The sequence below is a fragment of the Hoplias malabaricus genome, chromosome 12 (assembly GCF_029633855.1).
Source record: "Hoplias malabaricus isolate fHopMal1 chromosome 12, fHopMal1.hap1, whole genome shotgun sequence".
NCBI lineage: Eukaryota > Metazoa > Chordata > Actinopteri > Characiformes > Erythrinidae > Hoplias > Hoplias malabaricus.
In genome coordinates this window covers 13,466,873-13,487,897 of record NC_089811.1, presented here as the reverse complement: position 1 = coordinate 13,487,897, position 21,025 = coordinate 13,466,873, and the positions used below count along the sequence as shown (strand labels likewise).

General features: G+C 38.2%; 1 protein-coding gene across 4 annotated transcripts in view; it reads right to left on the bottom strand.

The window, feature by feature from the left end:
• The window catches only part of dnah7 (dynein, axonemal, heavy chain 7), a 144,498-nt gene that overhangs the window by 82,989 nt on the left and 40,484 nt on the right, over positions 1-21,025 (bottom strand). For all 4 annotated transcript variants that reach the window (XM_066685892.1, XM_066685893.1, XM_066685894.1 and 1 more), the window contains 8 exons: positions 20,838-21,006; positions 17,807-17,909; positions 14,369-14,496; positions 13,693-13,905; positions 9,769-9,867; positions 8,524-8,772; positions 3,932-4,081; positions 1,626-1,808 (listed from right to left, as the gene is read on the bottom strand). In XM_066685892.1, the coding sequence (XP_066541989.1) occupies positions 1,626-1,808; positions 3,932-4,081; positions 8,524-8,772; positions 9,769-9,867; positions 13,693-13,905; positions 14,369-14,496; positions 17,807-17,909; positions 20,838-21,006 (1,294 nt within the window). The remainder of the gene's footprint in view (positions 1-1,625; positions 1,809-3,931; positions 4,082-8,523; positions 8,773-9,768; positions 9,868-13,692; positions 13,906-14,368; positions 14,497-17,806; positions 17,910-20,837; positions 21,007-21,025) is intronic.

Genomic DNA, 21,025 nt, shown 5'->3' with positions numbered 1-21,025 from the left:
TGCTCTTCTGAGGCAGAAACATACTGCCTCTAATCAATACCTGCTTTAATCTGATCTGGTGGCAGTCCCAAATAAACACACACACATACACACATGGACCATCATTATGCCTCTCATTGCACTCCATCTGCCCTGAAGTCATGCTTGTCTTTTCATATGTGCTTGCCTTACTTAATCTCCATCTACATGTGCAATTCTTTTCAGTTGTCTTGTCTGGGTGTCTGATAAAATTTAAAAGGATTCCTAGACCTAAGAGTGTGTATTTGGGGGATGCTGCCTTGGCTCGCCTTGGTTTCCAACAAGTATCAATGTCAGTTTTGAATGAAAGACATTTCCAATTACAAGAAACTGAGAACTGAAGGTCTAGTAAACTTATTCATGTATATAATTTTAACTGAATGAAATCCAGCTCCATGAATCTGTGCTTGAAACTGTGGTGGAAACATATCATTAACCTATTTGTACATATAGAGGGAGAGAGAGAGGGAGGGAAAGCGGAAGCATGGGCCATTTAAAGAAAACGGATCGGCAAAAAGCGCCCTGCGTACCACATACCGAGATAATCTTGTTTGCAGCTTATTTTCACCAAAACATCAAAGTCACAGGAATTCCAACTAGCGTGTCGTTTTTCGAGATCAATGATGGGCAAATCATATTATGCAATACAATGAATCGTTTTCATGATGTTTCATCATGTTCGCTTTGAGCAGATTAGCTAGCAGTGACAAACAGCCAAAGAAAGCTTTTAAGCCCACATGCTGAATCACTGCAGGTAAAAAGAAATTACTTGAGTTGGTCATGTTTATGCTACAATGTCTTCACATATGCTGAAGCCCCTTGGTTCTATTTGGCAGTCCACTGTCATCTGTTAGATTTTTTTTTTATTTGTAATACTAGAGCACAGACTAGGCTCCATTTGAGTGTTCAGTTTTGACACTAAATAACCATTCCCAACATCTGATGTCAAATGATGTTTTCTTTCTTGTGGTTTATGGAGTAAATCCTTTTTAAATATACTTGAGTTGTTAAGCCCCTCAGAGTCAACACCGGACTGAGAACGGTCCACCAACTAAAAATATCCATCCAGGAAGCGTCCTTTTAAAATCTCGAGGAGCACTACTGTCTCTGTTCCACTAACACACCACCACGTCATTGTCACTGCAACGCTCCACCATTCAAATCATACCTGCTCTGTGGCGGTCCTGACCATTGGAGAACAGGGTTAAAGGGGGCTAATGAAGTATTCAAAGCTGCAAGTGTAGAAGTACACAGTGCTCCTGTATGGTCAGTGGAGCTGACATGGACAGTGAGAGTTGAAACAAGGAAGTGGCCATAATATTATGAGTGGACGGTGTATATGCTGATTAATGCATTTTATTAAAACACTGTTCTTATATGATACCTGCATAATGTTGCCCACAGGCAACAAAAGTGGAGTAAAGGGAGATGAAATGAGCATATTGATTTGTCAAAATCATTAGTTAGTGGCCTACAGTACTCCATAAGGGGGCTTTAAAATAAAATACATGCAAAAAAATAAAAAATAAATAAATAACAAGCTGTATTTACTTCTTATTCAATACATGTAAATATATATTCAAAATGACATGTCCCTTGTTCCTCACCGTGGCAGGTGAAGCCACCTCAAGGTCCATGGGCTCAAAGATGAGGCTCATCTGTGGGGACATCTGGATGATCTCTCCGCTCATCAGACACAGCTTCTTGTTGTCATCCAGTACTGTATTCATGTTCTCGATCCACACGGCATCCACTGGGCCATCAAAGATCAGCCACTTCCTGTCTGGAGTCTGGAAAGACAGGAGATGGTGATTAGGAAATTTCAGAGGGCTGTTTTCAGGTTTTAATAAGTACGCTATAAGTTAAAAAAAAGTGTGGACACTTTCTCATCCACTGTTACTCATCCTCCAGTAACAGCTCTACATTTCTCTTAAGACTAGGTGTTTGTGCTAGAATGTGATGGCAATATCCAAATCCAAAAAAAGGACATTAGGGAGGTCAGGTACTAATGTTAGACGATTAGTTCTGAATAACAGACCTCACCCCCTCTCGTCCCAAAGATGCTCAATGAATCATGTGCTTCATCAGTCCAGAGAAACTAGTTCTGCTTCTTCACAAATTTATATGCAGTTGCTCCAGGACATCCCATTTCATTGCCTTTGTCTCTATAGAGATTATACAGTCTGTCTGAGCTCAACTGAATTGCTGCATCCAAAATGGGTGCATGTTAAACTGTATCACTCTGTTCATTTATGCACATGGTTTGAGAATTTTATGAGATGAAATGGGGCCTAGATCTAGTGGGAATTGTTGTTGTTTTTTTTTTTTTTTCCCTCTAAAAAGTTACCACATTACAAACCACATTTTTCTTGTAGTTCCAGTGTACAGCTCAGAAAGAAGCTAATTTTTGAAACCAAACATGCCTTGGCTGTTCAGCCACTCATGAGGTCAGAGAAAATCTGCGTAAATCTATTGCAGTAGTGGGGCTACATCTGCCTAGCCATGTTCCAGCTGAACCATTTTTGTGCCTCTTCTAGTTCAGCCTGGATTTTGATACTTACTGAAAAACTGAGGAGCTGAAGCACAGCCAAAACTTCCTGACAAAACGGTGACAATTTGGGAAGCCGCTCTGGTTGCCTAGAGCTAGGTGCTGACAAATCAAAGCCTAAGCGCTTGACAAGCAAACATAAAACATGGCCCCCCCCAGCCCGCGATACCTGTCATCCTTTCTATTGTCTCATTTTTTTCCCAATTACAGCTATTATATGTGGGCCTGCTGCTTTCTTTACTGCTGTTTGGAGAGCTATATCATATCAGGGATACGCTTCTTCCTGCCAACAATTGCTCAAGCACAGGCATTCGTTCTGCTAACAAGCCAAGAAGAGAGGAGCACATTTCAAACTGCAGTCCCGTGGGAGTTTGGCTATGACTCCGCTTTGAAAGCAACGACGGCCTGACCCTAAAAGATGACACCGATTCACACGGCTGGTTGTCATGGTGACTGAGAGAACCGAGCCATAGCCCGATTGTAAAGAACCCTTCGCTTGTGCTTTTGATTTGATTCATTTTTCATTTCATCCATGTTGAGAAGTCACCAGATATACTGACACGCACTGTATAAATTTGAACAGGGTTTAGAAATGCCGGTTTTCACTTGAACTTTACTGGTCATTTTATAAAGACTCATATCTACACTTTGCTGGTGCACAGTTACAGATTCTCATCCATCTATTTCTGCACAGGTTATGTCAGCCATTCTTTACCCTCTGGTTTCAGATCACAGAGCTGCCATTAGGTGGATATCTTTGCGTAGTGGAAAGCTCTCAACCTTGCAGTGACATGAGCAATGCTTCTGTCTACAACCAAAATGATCTAGACATATTAATTCTGATATATTAATTACTTTAATGAACAGAAATTCAGTGCTTCACAGACAGCTTGGACAACCTCACCAGAAAAAAACAACTGCAAAACGTATGAGATGCTGCACATGACACAAAGCTTACCATGACCAATGCAATGCATGGGTTAGAGTATAAAGACCCCAGCACTGGCCTGAGAGGCAGTGTAACTGTGTTTTCAGGACAAACGTCCTATCAACACTTTTAATTTTAGAAGAAAATAAGGTGTATGGGGAGGCTAATATTTGTAATTGTGGAGATAATGGAAAGGATTTCTGATTAAGCTGATGGCACATATAATAATAATATAATACATATACAAAAATAGTAAAAAAAAAAGTAAATAAAAAGGAAAATATTAAAAAAAAAAACAAGTTTAACAGTAGACGATTTCACAAATTTCTATAAGACAGAGGATCAATAAACACCAGGCAGACAATTGATTATTTTAAAGCCTTTTAACAATCCTTTAACATTCATATCCTTTTGCATATTGTGTAAATTATCTTCACCTGAGATGTAGCAAACGCTCTGTAGCTGACAGCAAGGATACCATCTGACCATTCATGGGAAACAGGGTCAAACTGGCCATAGAGCTGACCCATGGTAATGGACTTTGGGTTGATAACTGTAATCTGCACCTTGTTCTCTTCCATCAGGCCCTGTGGAGAGAAAAAAAAAATATAAATAAAAAAATATATATATAGCCTCCCCATATGTGATAAGAACCCCCTTTACCCCTTAATGTTGTACACATATGTTATGAATACTGCAGCACTAGGGGTAGGAAAGTGCTAATCCTAATAAGAGAAAATAATTAATTGTTTTCCCTGAGTCTGCGTGGGTTTCCTTCGGGTGATGCGGTTTCCTCCCACGGTCTAAAAAAGGCATGTTGGTAAGTGGATTGGCTAGGCAAAAGTGTCCATAGGTGTCAGTGTGTGAGTGAATGTCTGGGTGTGTGTTGCCCTGTGAGGGACTGGCGCCCCCTTCAAGGTGCGTTCCCGCCTTGTGCCCTGTGATTCCAGATATGATCCGGACCCACTGCAACCCTTAACTGGATAATTAGGTACAGACAATGAGTGAATGAATGAATAATGTGACGAGAAGCACAATAGCACCTCTTTGTTGAGCAGTCCCTAAATGTGAGTGACCATGTGAGAAATATCCACCATTTTGCAGCAGTTCCTAACTGTGAATGAGTAAGTATACACATTTATGTATTTTTGTCTGTGACTATTTATGTGAGTGAGTTACTACCTAGTTCCACACAGTAGCGTGTATAATGTCTTGGAATAGTAATAGTTTGTTTTAGGAAATATGCAGAACTAATTCAAGATAATTCAGGTCAAATCAAGCAGGTTTTTCATCACTTAAAGGGAAGTATCCTATGAAAAAAATTCACTGGTAAGATTTTCTGTATAATCTAACCACAAATATGTAGCAGGTTAATATTAACACTGCTAAATGAGTGTAATGGATGAAAGTTTGGAAATGGTATTATTATTATCTTAACCCTGCACAAAACAACATGCATGGATAATCCTGGGTTAAATTACACACATTACTAATTTTCCTTTCATCCTCTAGAAAAGCATTCTTAAAATACTGCCTCTTTTACAAAGACTAATTTAAATAAAGACGAGTTCAAGTGCACAAGGACAATTATGCATTCTCCCTGTGTCTCTGTACATGAGTCAAAAGTATGTGTATCTTAATAAAGAGATTTTGCCTTGAGCTGTATAACTGGCTGATTCACTAGCAATAGATAATTAAACATCACTGCTGCAGCGTATTCTTAATTTTATTCACTGTAGAATAACTCATCCCACGCAATGTCTGTAGCACCATTTATCCAAAGCATGAGGAAATCTTACTGAAATATGCAATGTATTGTATAAGAAAATGTGTTCATTTTCTGGGACTATGTAGCCCAGCTGGGCATTGTGCATTGTGATATTAGGTTCATGTGCAGCTGCTCCAGAGTGTCCCATTGTCCCATAATTACTTGCTTTTCAAAAATGGGGATTATTTAGCCTGTGCAGGCACAACTGTACACCCACAATGGGAGTGCCTAGTAGCAGAATACATGAATTATAAGGAGTGTCTATTAACCTTTGAGCATATGAAGAAAAGTGTCTTGTATTTTAAGAGCTTCAAAGTAGTCCCTATTTGCACTGATGCAGCTTTACACACTCTTGATGATCTCTGAAGTAGTTGCTAGAGGAGCCACCTGGGATGCATTGCCAGCAGGCTAGAAAAAAAACGTTTATATGCTGAGACCTTGTTTACAGCTTAAAACTACTTGTAAATTATTTCATAATTGGAATTTAAGGTACTGATACATGTATTCAGTACATAGCTTGCCAAATGTCCACAGAAAAGCATGGAAAACTTGAGCCTAATGTGACCAGGCATACTGCCAAGTACAGCTAGTGGAGTTTAAAGCTCCCTCCAGCATTGTGTTATGGAGCAGTGGAACTGTTGTCTCAGTCGTGCTAGTTTCAATACTTTTGAGATCAGCTGAAGTGGTGTTTGAGACCCTAATTAATCACCCAGCCCCAGTGCAAGACATGTTATTTGCAAAAGGAAAGAAGCTGTTCTTTTGTGCATTGTTGTTGTCCCCAACATATACTTGTTGAGAAACTTGTTGGTTTTTCGCTCAATGTCAGTCGCATATACATTGCTGTGCATTTCTATTTTGCTTAGATTATAATCCCTTTTAATGTTTTTTGTCTGTTTTTTAAATGCCTATTCTTATACTACTTTTCATCTTCATTTTGGGTAAAGATGTACAAACACAGCACAGAAAGCACTTAGGAGCTTCTTATGCTTTAATTATGTGGAAAAACCATTGAACAACACTCAACTGGACTTGAAAGTGGACTTAATGTGGACATATATGGCACTTTGGTATTTTTATATTAAAGGCAAGTGGATAACAATTACAACCTTAAAACTGCGGTTGTGACTGACTGCAGTCAACTCAGATCACAGCAATGTTCCAACATCTAGTGCCTTCGCAGAAGAGCAGGAGTTGTTAGTTCAACAACTAGAACTCAAAGGGAATTCAAAAGAATCGGATGAGCAAATGTGCATAAACTTCCCTATAGGTCTATGTTGTGTAGGTGAAAGTACACGATGTATGTTCGACCTATTGAAAGATACTATGTCCTACTATGACCTTTGAAATAATGGATTACTGGTTAAAACTGCTGTGAGAAATCTTTTATCCAGAGTTTTTATACAGGTAAATAGTAGTGTTCAATACATTTACATTGAAATCACACTGCAGTCTAAAAACCTTATGAAAAAAGCAGATCCTGGGTGTTTTTAAGAATATTTTGGAAGATGTTGCAATAAATCATTGCAGCAGATTATCAGTGTTGGGTGATAGTTAATGGGGGTGGGACCAAGTCTCATTTTGTGATGGAGTGAGATGGTACTTATGTAATGGTGTGCACCTGTTCCTAGTTTTCTTCATTGTCTATATTCCCTTCTGTTTTCTCGTAAATTGTTTAGAGCAGAGGGAAATGCAGCTATAAACGTGATGCTCTGAAAACAGACGTTCTGCTGTTTTTCTCTTTTGTGTGTGCACACTTCCGAGTAAATAGAACTCATCACTGATTTCTTAATACAGGACATAAGCAGCATCTTGCCTTCTTATTCCACAGTCAATTATTGCTCCACTATAACCCTTATTCAGCATTTCTTTTTCATAAAATTATAAGTAACCATTAGAATTCTTAGTGTCTGCCAGTTTTCCTTCATCTGAACTTTGTCTTTAATATAATATATTGTGAGGAATATGTCTATGATTTACTAAAGATTTATTATTATTAATTTTTGTTATGCCAATCATCCGGCTTTGATTTTTACGTTTGAAGAAAGAACATTTGTGACTGCTTTTTATAAAAAAATATTTTATCAATATAGGAATGCAATCTCAAAAACATATTTTTGGGATTTGTAGGTGTTTTACAAGAAATGTACATTTGCCTGAGCTTTTTTTTAATATTGCAACTGGCAGATTAATTGAACGAAATAAAATTAATTGAAAGATTAATTGAAAATAGAATACATTTCTATGCAGATGACAGTGATTTATATATGAGGCTCTTCTGCACCTCCTGCTCAGAGCAAAAAGAAATAAATTCTGCTACTGCACTGCTATTTTGGTATTTAGATTTACAATGAGCCCCCACTTGCATTTAAAAAAAAAAAAAAAAAAAAAAAAGAAAATATAAATTTATGCTCTCATTTGCGAGGAAGAAAATTTTCCAGATGTTCTTTACATGAGTTGCTGAAGGGGTTGTTATGAATTACTCTTCATGAAAGCTTCCACCTGTACCTTTAAATCTTTGAATTTTGTTATTCTGCATTCTCTGCTATGTTGCTGCTTCTTACTCTGATCACAGTGAGCTGTACTTGAAATTGGGGAAGAGTGGGAAAAAAAATCTTTTTCAATGCATTAATGAATTAAGCCTTTTTTTTAGTAACTTTATCAGCACCTCGACATGTCTGCTGTTGTCATTAGAAACTTTTCACTCTGAACGTCCCTCTTGTATTCATTGCTCAGTATCCACTCCAACATAGAGTGCATAAAAGTATGTGGATAGTGACGGTTACAACGTTTAAAAATAACTTGATTATATTTGTCCTAGTCATTGTGTTAAAGATGTAATTTGGAAGCAAATTTGATATTAGCTCATCCACGAATAGACAGACATACTGTATATATACTTTATAGCCTCTCACCCACTTACTCATGAGCCTTGTGCCCCTAACCCACTGCAACATTTGGGGCTGGCTTTTAAATTTGCTGGCTATTAGATGGCTATTATCATACTGATAATTCTGGGGAGAAAGTGAATAGTCCTATTAACCCTACGAGAGAACAAGCCCTGGACATCAACCTTGCAAGAGCCATTAAGAGTTTGTTTATAAAACCGTATATTTCTTTTTATGTGACTATACAAGCAGATTTTTTTTCCTAGGTTGATTTGGGGTTGGACATTTTTGAGGTAGCACCACATTTTACAGACATTCTGAAGTACATCACTCATGAACGTGCGGCCCAGAATACGACTTGGAATAAATACATTACCTTCTCACAGATATCATGTAATGCAGCAGCAAGCACACGGTAGGCACTGGTCTTCCCTCCAAATGGCTCCCCCACAAGCATGAAGCCGTGGCGCACGATCATCATTTCAAATATCTGCAGGATCTTCTCAGCAAAGAAGTCAGTCACCTGCAGATTCATCTTGTCGCTGTTCTCCTTAATGGCCTCCAGCAGGACACGGTAGTCAGGTTTGGGGAGCCTGATACCAGGGAATAGATCCGAGGTGATACCCTGGAAAAGATTAGTTAAAAAAAAACTTGTTTTGGAGATTCAAGGTTTTGTTCTAAATAAAAATATATACATGGAGGAACATAAAAAATATGTACGCCTGCTTAATATGCTGTTTGACTCTGTGGCACATGTAAAAAAAGAAGTCCACACTGGTGTCTAGACACAAGGTTTCCCTATCGTCGCTGTCGAGTTAAAAAAAAAAAAGATTTTTTTGTGGATTTTTAGTTTACTACAACATTTGAACACAGCACTCTTCCTACACATGTCATGAAAATGTCAAGATGAATGGACCAACAGAAATGCTGCAAAATGACTCTGAATAAAATCTTTTTGCATTCATTTTTATTTAAAGCCAGGAAGATTGCTTCCTTCTCTTGTAAAGTTACTATTTTTGGAGATACATGTTTTTAATTGGACAATGACATTATAGAACATTTCCCAAAGCACCACACATCTTCCAAAGGCTCATCTTTTACTCATAGTGTATCACAGTAACATCACACACTCCAGATAACAACCACAAACATAACTAGCCGTACATGTGAAGGTAAAGAAAATGAGACTCTTCAAACGACCTCCTTCTATTGCAATAAAGTCCAGTTCCAATGCTCCCAGGTCCATTGTAGATGAATTTTGACAGTAGACAGGGTAGCCCTTCTGCTGGACATCCTATTCCTTCTTCCCATTTCAGAGAACCCCCAAAAGCTTTGCTGTTAACCCTTATCACCTGACTTCTTCCACCTGTGCATTTCTCCAACATGCCGACTATAAGAAACAACTCTTTGCTTATAGTCTAATATATCCCAGACCTCAACACAGTCCAGTGTTATGAAATAGTTATTTTCATTCATTCAGTTTTTCATGATTTGGATCATTTGTATATAATAAAGTGAGCATGTAAATAAATGTCATTATCCCATTTGTCACACACTAGATATATAAAAACATAAAAATACATATTTAAATTAAAAGAAGAATTGTTTTTTTGTGAATTACCTCAAACAATGGCAAATCATGTGCTAAAAACTTAGGAAGGTTAACATCGATGATGGACCTCAGCAACAAAATGTCCTCATTTTCTTCTGGAAACTTCAGCTAGGGCATATCAAACAGAGACAGAGTAAGTGAGAGAGAAAGAAAAGAAAAAAAGAGAGGCACATATATAAGTACTGAGAGGTTAGCTTCTAAGTGAAAGATTTGCCTAGCATGCAAGTCTTTGATCCCTTTAGGGGAAAACCTAATTCAAACACTCCTTCTGCACTGACACATACTTTGCTCATTCTTTGCCATCACTGTCATTTGCAAGTAGAGCCCAGGAGGCCAAGAGCACATATTCTCCTCCAAAAGTAATTTTGTGACAGGCAAAAGGGTGCAGTCCCAAGTGTGATGGTGCAAAAAATTGTCATTGATGCATTTATTTTCGGTGAATGGTATATAAGACACAATACAATTCAAATGAGAAAACAGTAAAAGGAAAAAAGGGGCGCTTTCAAGGTCAATTTCCATCTCCATCATATAAAACCATTTCATTTTTGATTTCATAAGCAAGTAGGTCAATCCCTGTGACTTTCAGTCCATGATAAGGGCCAACTTACAATGGCTCCGATGGCAGTGGGTGTAAACACATTGATCCAAGGTTGGAAAATGTGAAACTATTTTAAAACAAGTAAGTTAAAATTTCTTAAATTATCAAATTTAATGATGGTGGTTAACACATTTATCTTTGAGCTCAGGTTTACATGATCAATCCTATGACTTTTGCCCATCAAATGGCATTTATGACAAACTGCAAGGGGGTGTTAAACATCTGGGAACTTTCAAGGTGTCTAAATCCCTTGTAATTTGGAATTTGGTTGTTTTGTTAAGCTGGTGAAATGTATTAAAGTTAAGGAGCTTAAGGTTTAAAAACACAATTTTAAATAGTAGCATTGCCACTTTTGTTGTAGGTTTTTTTCAGCCTAATTAGGTACATTCTTTTTTTGCAGATTTAGCTCCAGTGTTAGGGGGTGTGTAATAGTCATTGACGGTTACACTCCATAACTTCAAATCAAAAGGAAAGATGAGTGATTGAGCTCTATCCGAAAGGTCAGTGAATGCTGAGGCACATGTGCAGAGGTCACCAACTTTCTGCGAAGTTAGAGTAACTCAAGGCCAAGCAGCTGCATCCAAACCTTACTTCACCAAGTGCAATATAAAGTGTCACAAGCAGTGCTGTAAAGAATGCGACTACTTGACTTTAGAGCAGTGGAGACATGTTATATGGAGCAGTGGCGGATGCTGGTCTTTCAAGGAGGGGAAGCTCAATTTCGGCCTACATCATAAAATATGTCGGTTTATTCATACGTAAATTCTACCCTCCTTTCCTTTTTAAGAAAATGATCTTTGACCCTGTCGTGCCAACAAGGCGTCTTTTCCAGGGACTTGACTAGTGTCCTCTCAATGGCCAGCAGATCTAGGCTGCTTAAACAGCCTTGGCCCATGTGAAGTGTGTCCGCCTGTGCTCCCACGGGTCTTTACACCAAAGGATCGCTGATTCGCTCATTTCGCTGTCAATCAAAAAGGGATTCAGCCTTAGACAGATCATCCATTCATCATGCAGAAGCTGAGTGTCCGGGCTCAGCGTCCACACCGTTTAAAGCACTGAAGCTGCGGGAATGATTGAGAGGAAAGCCGCGCCTTTACCAGTGATAAGAAGCTGATTCTGAACAAAAGTTGAGCGCGTTGTAGTGCATATTTATTCAATGACACGTACACACAACAGTATATATTTGATCACTTCCCTTTGAGCCTCCCTTGCAGTCTTAGAGCAATCGCCGCTGATATGGAGTGACTTCTCTGTCCGGCAATCAAATTTCCGAATTTTGTGGGAACAGTTTGATGATGGCCTCATTCTGTTCCAACATAACTGTGCACCAGTGCACAATGCAAAGTCCAAGACATGGATGAGCGAGTTTGGTGTGGAAGCACTTGACAGTCCTGGCCTTAACCCAACAGAAAAGCTTTGGAATGAATAAGGGCAAAGATTGCAAGCCAGGCCTTCTTGCCTAACGTCAGTGCCTGACCTCACAAATACGATTCTGGAAGAATCGTTGAAAATTAACCTGAGAAAGCAGAGGTATTGAGTATAAGGTACAAGAAAGCACTATGCTGTGATGGCTGTTGGTGAGACTATATGTTGGCCTTGTCTTTAGTAAACCAGACAGGTTTCTAGTAGAACGCTCTAACTCTGTGAGTTAAAACTGTGTTTGGAGCAGCTGCTTTCTCACTTTTCTTGTCTGGTACAGATTGAAAATGAATGCTGCCTTTTCTCATTATCAGATTTTCTTTAGCTGAAAACCAGATAGAGAGACTGTGAAGAACGTAGAACAGCCAAGATTTGTGATCAAGACTCACTAGTTTGGCCTCCTCTATTATTATTTCAATAAGGGAAACCAAGTCAGCAGCAATGGAACACCTTTGGGAATGGTTATAGTGGGAAAATTGTAGCAGAAAAGCAGCGAGATGTTTGTGAAAATACAGCTTACTTCCGAATTCAAGGCTTAAGGATTTAAAAATAGAATTTAAAAATAATGTAAATGCGGTGAAGAAGCCTTGTGGCTTAGAAGGGTGGTCACCAGATACACAATAATGGGAACAACAATAAACATTAATTCATTCATTCATTGTCTGTAACTGCTTATCCAATTCAGGGTTGTGTTGGGTTCAGAGTCTACCCGGAATCACTGGGCACAAAGCAGGAACACACCCTGGAGGACAGGCACAACAATAAACAATGAAAAACTATTCAAAGAAATAATTATTTTGGTATCCATTCTTTGCTGTTCCTCACTTAAGATTATGCAAGCAGGGCAACAATTAATATATTTTTAGCAAACTTCTGCTTCTCAGTTCTTTCACTAGCAAGGATGTTTTGTACTGTTTTATTTTTAGGCCATTCCAAGGTTTGAGGTTACTTTTCATTTGCTGAGTCTGACACTGACTTACCCCCATCGCCCACAACAATCAGGTTATAAGTACCCTGTGAATATTTTTTATGCAGGGTTAATTGAAATATATTTACACTCTCCGGATATATATACACGAGTTAACGAGAGCTTTGTGGAGGAGGTCTGGTCTAATGCAAGGTATAAAGCTAGCAAAATTAACTGTAATTTTGCCACATTTCATTGCAAGTAAGTTGTTGTAGCCTGTTAGGCTGTGTAGGCTTCATTCAAGAATTTTCTGTTGAGGAGGATGAATATGGGTGGAGTGCTGGGAGCACTTTTTTTTTTCTTTTTTTTGCAGAATGCAGATGGTATCTATAGCCAAGTTTATCCAAATAAACATCCAGTGACTGTCTGTGAGGAGTTGGTGTGTTCTCCCCGTGTCCGCTTGGGTTTCCTCCGGGTGCTCCGGTTTCCTCCCACAGTCCAAAAACACACGTTGCAGGTGGATTGGTGACTCGAAAGTGTCCGTAGGTGTGAGTGTGTGAGTGAATGTGTGTGTGTGTCTGTGTTGCCCTGTGAAGGACTGGCGTCCCCTCCAGGGTGTATTCCCGCCTTGCGCCCAATGATTCCAGGTAGGCTCTGGACCCCCCGCGACCCTAAAATTGGATAAGCGGTTACAGATAATGGATGGATGGATATATAAATATAAATATATATATATATATATATATATATATATATATAGAGAGAGAGAGAGAGAGAGAGAGAGAGAGAGAGAGAGAGAGATAATCTGGCTTTTTTTGTGTTCCACATATCATGATATATATACATGTTAAACATTTCAGAAGTACTGGGATATTTTGGCCATTTTCTTCACCCCAATATACCAACCTTGTCCACCCTTAGGTTACCTCAAGCTTGTGAATGGTGCCAAAAGGGATGACAGCTTGATTTTGGGAACATATTCCAGCATGGCATGCTTTGACAGGGTTACCTTCAGGTTGCCTGCAGCAGTCAGCACAGATTTGACGGCCCTCATGCCATAATCGTAGTGGCTCTGGGAGGACAGCTGTTCGGAGCAGAGCCTGTATGTGGCCACAATCTTCACAGAAAGTGGACGAGCTGTTACAAAGCCACAGGAGTACAGCACAATCTCTGCGATCAAGGCATAGTCTGGCACCATCATAGCCACTGTTCGGAATAGAGCCTGCAGACAAGATTAGAAAACAACGTCACTGACAAGAATAGCTCTTATCTTTCAGGATAACATTCTCCCAATGGGTAAATATGATTCTCTTAAAGTTTGGCCTGTTCTAATCTTTCTTGTCCAAGCAGTTGCGTAGGCTTATATTATGTTGACCTGGTATCAGAATGTAACATATTATTAGCTCTGCTAAGTGTAATCAGCGTTGAAAATTGAGTTGAAATTGGCAAAAGTCTTCAGCACCCTTTTGTTTTCACGGTGACTTAAAGGAGAATTCCAGTTGATACTTGTCCATTAGTAACCCAATTTTCAATGTAAGAACCATGTTCGCAGCAATGATGAGCGTTAAATAAGCATTAATGCCAATGGATCGAATAGCAAAATATTTCATGCATGAATAACTTTATGATGGGTATTTTCAGACAGTAAGCATATAAATGGACTATGAAAATGGAATAGTGAATACCTTCAGGTTGTCTGGCAGTTCAGAGCGGCCGGCGTAGCCTGGGTTCATAGTGATGAACACGGCACACGATGGATTGAGCCTCAACTGTGTGCCTTCAAACAATAGCATCTCTGCATGGGTTGCAATACCTGCACAAACATGCATAATCAATCTCTGCCTGCTGTTATCTCTCCAACCTATTGCCCATCCCAATATAAGGCACTGTAGGAACAGTGTCGATCTCCTGCTATCTGAACTGTGCTGAGGTATGCTATACAGTTACATGTTTACAATATCTGCTACTGTTGTGACACACATTTTACCAATGAATTTTGTATGTAAAAATAATGCAGCCTTCACCATGTTGAACAAGCCATGATTCCAAGTGTTAGCCTACCAGAAAGTGATTTATAAAGGGTGTAACTACGCTTGCCACCAGAAACTGGACACCCCTATGCACTAAACACCTTTAAAACCTAATATTTTTGGTATAATAATAATAATAATGTATAAAATTATCATTATTCATATGAAAAACGTTTAAAAGTTTTAAGTCCATGTGGTTTGTTTCTCTATTTTATTGCCTCTGCACAATGCACTAAAATAATGATACATGATTGGTAGTTTTGCATGTCAGTGAAACTGATTATTGATGGCTATTTATCACACTGAAACTTGATTACTTGCCTAGCTAAAAACAGTGAATGGGACTTGACTGTGCAAACAAGAAATGTTAAGATATTTGCATGCATAATAGCATGGAAAAATATCAGATTAAAGAAAATGCAGCTGATATACTACAGCATATACTAAAACATGCAACTGATATACTTAATCACCTTTCTACTGTTTCTCAGCATTCAGTGTTGTATTCAAGCAGCAGTAAATTTTCAGACATACTTTTCCCTGTTTTAAACATTGTCCCAAAAAAATTGATTTAAAAACATTAATTTGCCAGTGTTTTAGTACTGTAATTATCTGATAAGTCTGGTATAGATTGAAAGTGAATGCTGCCTTTTCTCATTAGCAGACATTCTTCAGCTGAAAACCATATAGAGAGAGTGCAAAAAACGTAGAAGAGCAGCTGAGATTTTGGATGAAGCCTCACTAGTTTGGTCATCTCTATTATTACTTTGTCTAGTGGTGGAAGGTAGTGACAAATAAACTGACTGTTTTTATTGCTTGTTTTTTTCATTTACAAAAAGCAGACAGTGGTATTCAAAAAACAGACACGCATACAGATATCTTGAATACTGGCTGTCGGGGTGAATACCATATGTGTGGTATCCATATGTGTGGTTAGGTGTAATGGTATACAAAAGTTACAAAAGTATTTTTGCTAGGTGGTTATTCAATATCCAGCACCTACTAATGTTGTGTCCCTACTAATGTTGAGATCAAATCTATGCCCTTAGTTGATCTGATATTCTAGGTGGTTGCTAAGCTGTGGTTATGCTGTGTCTTTGAGATTCTAAGTGGTTGCTTAGGTGTTGTTAAGCTATTCTAGTGTCTCTAATGTGGTTGCTTGGCTGTTGCTAATTTTGCTTGTATGTCTTGCTACTGTACAATGCAATGTTCTTTGTCTATTTATGTGCCACATGATCTCTAACAGTCCTACGCTAAAGAAAGCATATTTGGCTATAAAGAGCAATTTATTGTCTCTGTCTTCATGGCTGCTGCTGGCTTAAACTCAAAGATATCTAAATGTAGACCACAGCCAAGTATCCGGAAATGGCATCAGTGCAGTGTACAGTTAAGGGCATTCTCGGATCACAGAGCCTGGCTTAACAAGGCAGTACTTACTATTCACAATATGCAGAACAGCTGGGGGAAGCTTCACCATAGGCACAGACTCCACAAATCATATTCTCTTGTATATGGCACCAAGGCATAAAACAGCAGATACTTTAGAGCCTGGGTCATCAATATTATCCATAAACGGCTGATGTGGCTTCAGGGTTTCATTCCAGTTAAGCAGTGCGCACATGATTCTACCTTTTTGATCAACTAGTCTCTCTAAACAGCTACACAGTGAGTGCTTCTGTTTGGTTAGAACGAAAACCTGCCGCCACACCAGCCCTTTGTGGATAAGACTGGTGACACCTGCATTAGAGAGAATGTCTACAATTGTGGGAAAACACAGTTCTCTCTGGTTCTTCACAGAACCTCTGTGTCTTTTAAAAGGACTGTTGTATGTGGCTGAAGGTTAACTTGTCTGTACATTTTTATTCACTGTTTGAACTACCACAGAAACTCATTTATAACTTGAGTTGTTTAGTTTCAAAGCACTTTAAGTAACACAGTTACCCGTCTCCCTAGCTTGGAGACCTTTCCACCTTAAATGACCTTAAATAAACTACAAAAATATATCAATATTACCCACATATGGAGCAGGAATAGAGTAATATCCTCATTTCAATTCATGCTTTTCAACATTTGGAATTCTCTCCATTGTCTAAAAAACCTTCAGATGCCTCTGCCATGAGCAGAGAGAGAGAAGGCCTAGCATACTGAACAGAGACTGTTTTTTATTTATTTATTTATCTATTATTATTATTTACTAATTTACAGACACCAGATTGCAAACAGACTAGGGAGCTAGAAAATAGTGAAGAAACATCTCCTGAATCTTCTGAATGTTTTTGATTACACTCATACTTTTCCCAGGTAAGCGACTCACATGCACCAGGTAATCTACATTATTTAAAAGAAACCATGATTCCTCTGCCTAGACTACTGTCTTCCAGTGGAGGACAGCATGGGCACTCTGAACGCTCTATGGGTAAGGTGCCCCATAAGCAGCATGATGCAATGTACAGTGTTCTGGCACCTTTCTATCATAGCCAGATTTATATTTCTCAGTTATTTGTGCTACAACAACTCTTCTATGGGCTTTGATATCACAGGCTACACTTGGCTCCTTACGTGAATGAGTTATATTTGGGTGCCCATGACCCTGGTGGTCTTGTGGGCGTTAAACCATTAAATACAGGGTGAAAGGGGTATAATATATTATGCGGAGCAACAGATGGACTGTCAATAGTGCTGGAAAGTGAATTATATATTTGTTAATCTTATGAGCTACACTTAATATATAGCTTACTATATTAACACTTACTAGTGTTTGATTGATTTGCTTCTTCTGTTTATATTAAGCATATACTATATATATTTTTCTTTCTTGTCATTATTACATGAACTACTATTTACTATTTTATAACTACTATTTACAGCATTTACATTTTATTATGTATTACATGTAAAAATAACTTAAGTATCCCAGAATATGTGCATAAATTATATGCAGCACTACACAATTTTAAATAGAGCATCTGCAAATCTTGGTATTCAAGGCTGGGGTCCTGGCATCATTCGACCATGGAAACAGAGGGGTGACTGTACTGCCTAAAATATAGATAGACCTTCTTCAAGCACACAGATATGCACACCCACACACACCTCTCTGAATGGTGAGAATTTGCTGCGCCACCACTGACAGCACTTCCAGGTCGATACGGTTGAACTCGTCAAAGCATGCCCACGCACCACAGGACAGCAAACCCTAAAAGAGAGACATAAATCAGACAATATAGAGGATACTGAAACAGTAACTAGAGTCAGTAATGAAATGTAAAATCTTTGCTTATGATCACTATTAGAGCTTGGGAAATCTTAATCCTGTGGCAACAAGATTTACCGTCATCTACTGTGCTGCTTTAACTTAAGTTGGGTTAACAAAGCTAACTTATTGTTTATCATTTATTTTTCTACATTTATCTACATTTTGTGGTCATAATAGGCCTAATCCACCAGCTCAGTTTCATGGCTGAGCACCATCAAATCCTCACAGCAATTTTGAAAGTGCCAACACAGCCCTATGATTTACCAGAAGGGAAGAAAATATTACTGCAGGAATGGGGGAAAATAAACCAAAAATGCCCATAATTTCAGAAAATACTGTTGAACAGCTGTACTTTGGCAATATTGTGTAACAGACTGCTTCTCCCAAACTTTTCTACTACTAACATATCTGATCCAATCAAGAACTCCAGCAATGGTGATCGTAAACATATTTTTGATGTTGAATGTTGCGTTACATCAGAGTAAGGAAAAAGTACAGAATATATTTGTTCTTATTTATTTTCTTCCATTTAAGATATCAGCTTTAGGAAGCTGTGTTCTTAGATCATAGTTTGGCAAAAGTTTTAAAAAGGTGGAAGTAGAGATTTTCTGTGAAAGGGACTTAACATTATGGAAAGATTCCAAGAAAAAAGGCCATGGCTTGTTAATAAACAAAACAAAAAAATGTGCCCTTTATGGCTCATATTTGTGAAGGAAGAGTATACACCATACTGTTATGCCAAATCTCTACATGTAAGGATTGGCTGAAGAACACTCCAAAGAAAGGCTCACAAAATCTCTGTTGCCATGGTGACTGGTGATGTTCTTTTCCAGCTTTTCCACATGTTCTTTCTCTCTATCTCTGCACTCAAAGAGTGTCTTAATACGAATGAGAGAAGAGCAAGGACATGGTCCTCCAAACTTGAATTGCCTTTGTGTTATTTAACATATTTTACTTTCATTTCCACATCAGAAATTTCAGGCATTTTAGGTGATACAAAATATAATTAGGACTCGTGTTTTCAAAGAACTCTCACAGTTGACTATGGCAACATACTGATCCTTCTGTGGGGTACAATATTGATGTTTTTTCTTTTCTTTTCTTTTTCCTTCTTCTTTATTTATTAGGCTTAAATGTACACTAATATCCAAACCAATATGAAATTTCACAAAAACCAGAGTCTTGTACTGACTGTAAATGCTAGACTTTGTACTTATAGTTACAAACCCTCTTTCAAAGGTTAGTGTAAAATGTACAAAGGAAAGATTCCATGCAATTCACTTACCAAATTCTAAATAAAATATTTGAATTTACTGCTTGCAACACACACTAAACAATTAGGGACAAAGCCAAAATAAAAGCGAATCTTTCATAGAATATACAAATCACAGCATAACATTCCACTATATTTAAAGATATACAAACCGAATTCCAAAAAAGTTGGGACACTAAACAAGTGAATAAAAACTGAACGCAGTGATGTGGAGGTGCCAACATCTAATATTTTATTCAGAATAGAACACAAATCACAGATCAAACGTTTAAACTGAGAGAATGTATCATTTTAAGAGAAAAAATATGTTGTTTCAAAATTTCATGTCAACAAATCCCAAAAAAAGTTGGGACAAGGCCATTTTTTACCACTGTGTGGCATCCCCCCTTCTTTTTAAAACACTCAACAGACGTCTGGGGACAGCGGAGACCAGTTTCTCAAGTTTAGAAATAGGAATGCTCTCCCATTCATGTCTAATACAGGCCTCTAACTGTTCAATCGTCTTGGGTCTTCTTTGTCGCACCTTCCTCTTTATGATGCAGCAAATGTTCTCTATAGGTGAAAGATCTCGACTGCAGGCTGGACATTTCAGTACCCGGATCCTTCTCCTATGTAGCCATGATGTTGTGATTGCTGCAGAATGTGGTCTGGCATTATCTTGTTGAAAAATACAGGTTCTTCCCTGAAAGAGATCCCAATGTTCCATAAAGAACTTCAATTGACCTAATTAGTGTTAATTGGTCTTCCAGCTGTTCGTTATATGCTCAATTTCCTTTTTCCAGCCACTTATTGCTACTTGTTCCAAATTTTTTGGGATTTGAATCAACATATTTTTCCTTTAAAATGTTACATTTACTCAGATTAAACTTTTGATCTGTCATGTATGATCTATCACGAATAAAATATTGACATTTGCCATTTCCACATCATTGCATTCAGTTTTTATTCACAATTTGGTTAGTGTCCCAACTTTTTTGGAATCCGGTTTGTAAAAGGATCATCCCTCAAAGTCTTAGACTTTGCAAGTAAAGATGGATTGTGGCTTACAACTTTGTGCCAAACTTCATGAGAGACTTGTTAAACAGTTCAAAAAGCATACTTCTCAATGCAAGATTTCAAAGAACTGAGGCCTGACACTATATACTTACTATATGTAATATTGAAAAATAGGATAAAGGTTAATGGAGAAATTTCAGGATATTTCAAGGCAAGGCCAGAGTGTGCATTTTGAGGGAACCTGTTTTTTGATAATAATTTATCTTGTTACAATGACATGGGATTGTGTGTACTTTGGAAAACGATTGTCACTTCACATATTCTGGTGCTGCATTATGAAATGCAACCTGGAAATATAAAATTAGAAAGATATTTGTCATTTCTATGCAAAAAATATTGTCAAATTCTCTGGGCCTGAGTTTTTCTGAAATGACTGCTACCTTACCGTTTTTATTGCATTTTACTTTTCTGGAAACAGAGTTTGTACATACCTTTGGATTAGGTCCACACCTTCTATGCATTTAAAAACAAGTTGCATTCAAAGGTTACTTATTAAAACCATGACAATGACTTAGAAAACATATTCCTATACACATTACCTTGAAAAACTTGCCCAAAGCAATGTAGTCGAGGCCATCAGAGCAGTTGAAGACCACACACTGCTTGGCCACTGCTTTGGCTAGATCTTTAGTGGTCTCGGTCTTGCCTGTACCGGCAGGGCCCTCAGGAGCCCCTCCCAAGTGTAGATGCAGTGCTCCAAATAGGGTTCTGAAATTGAAGAAAAAAA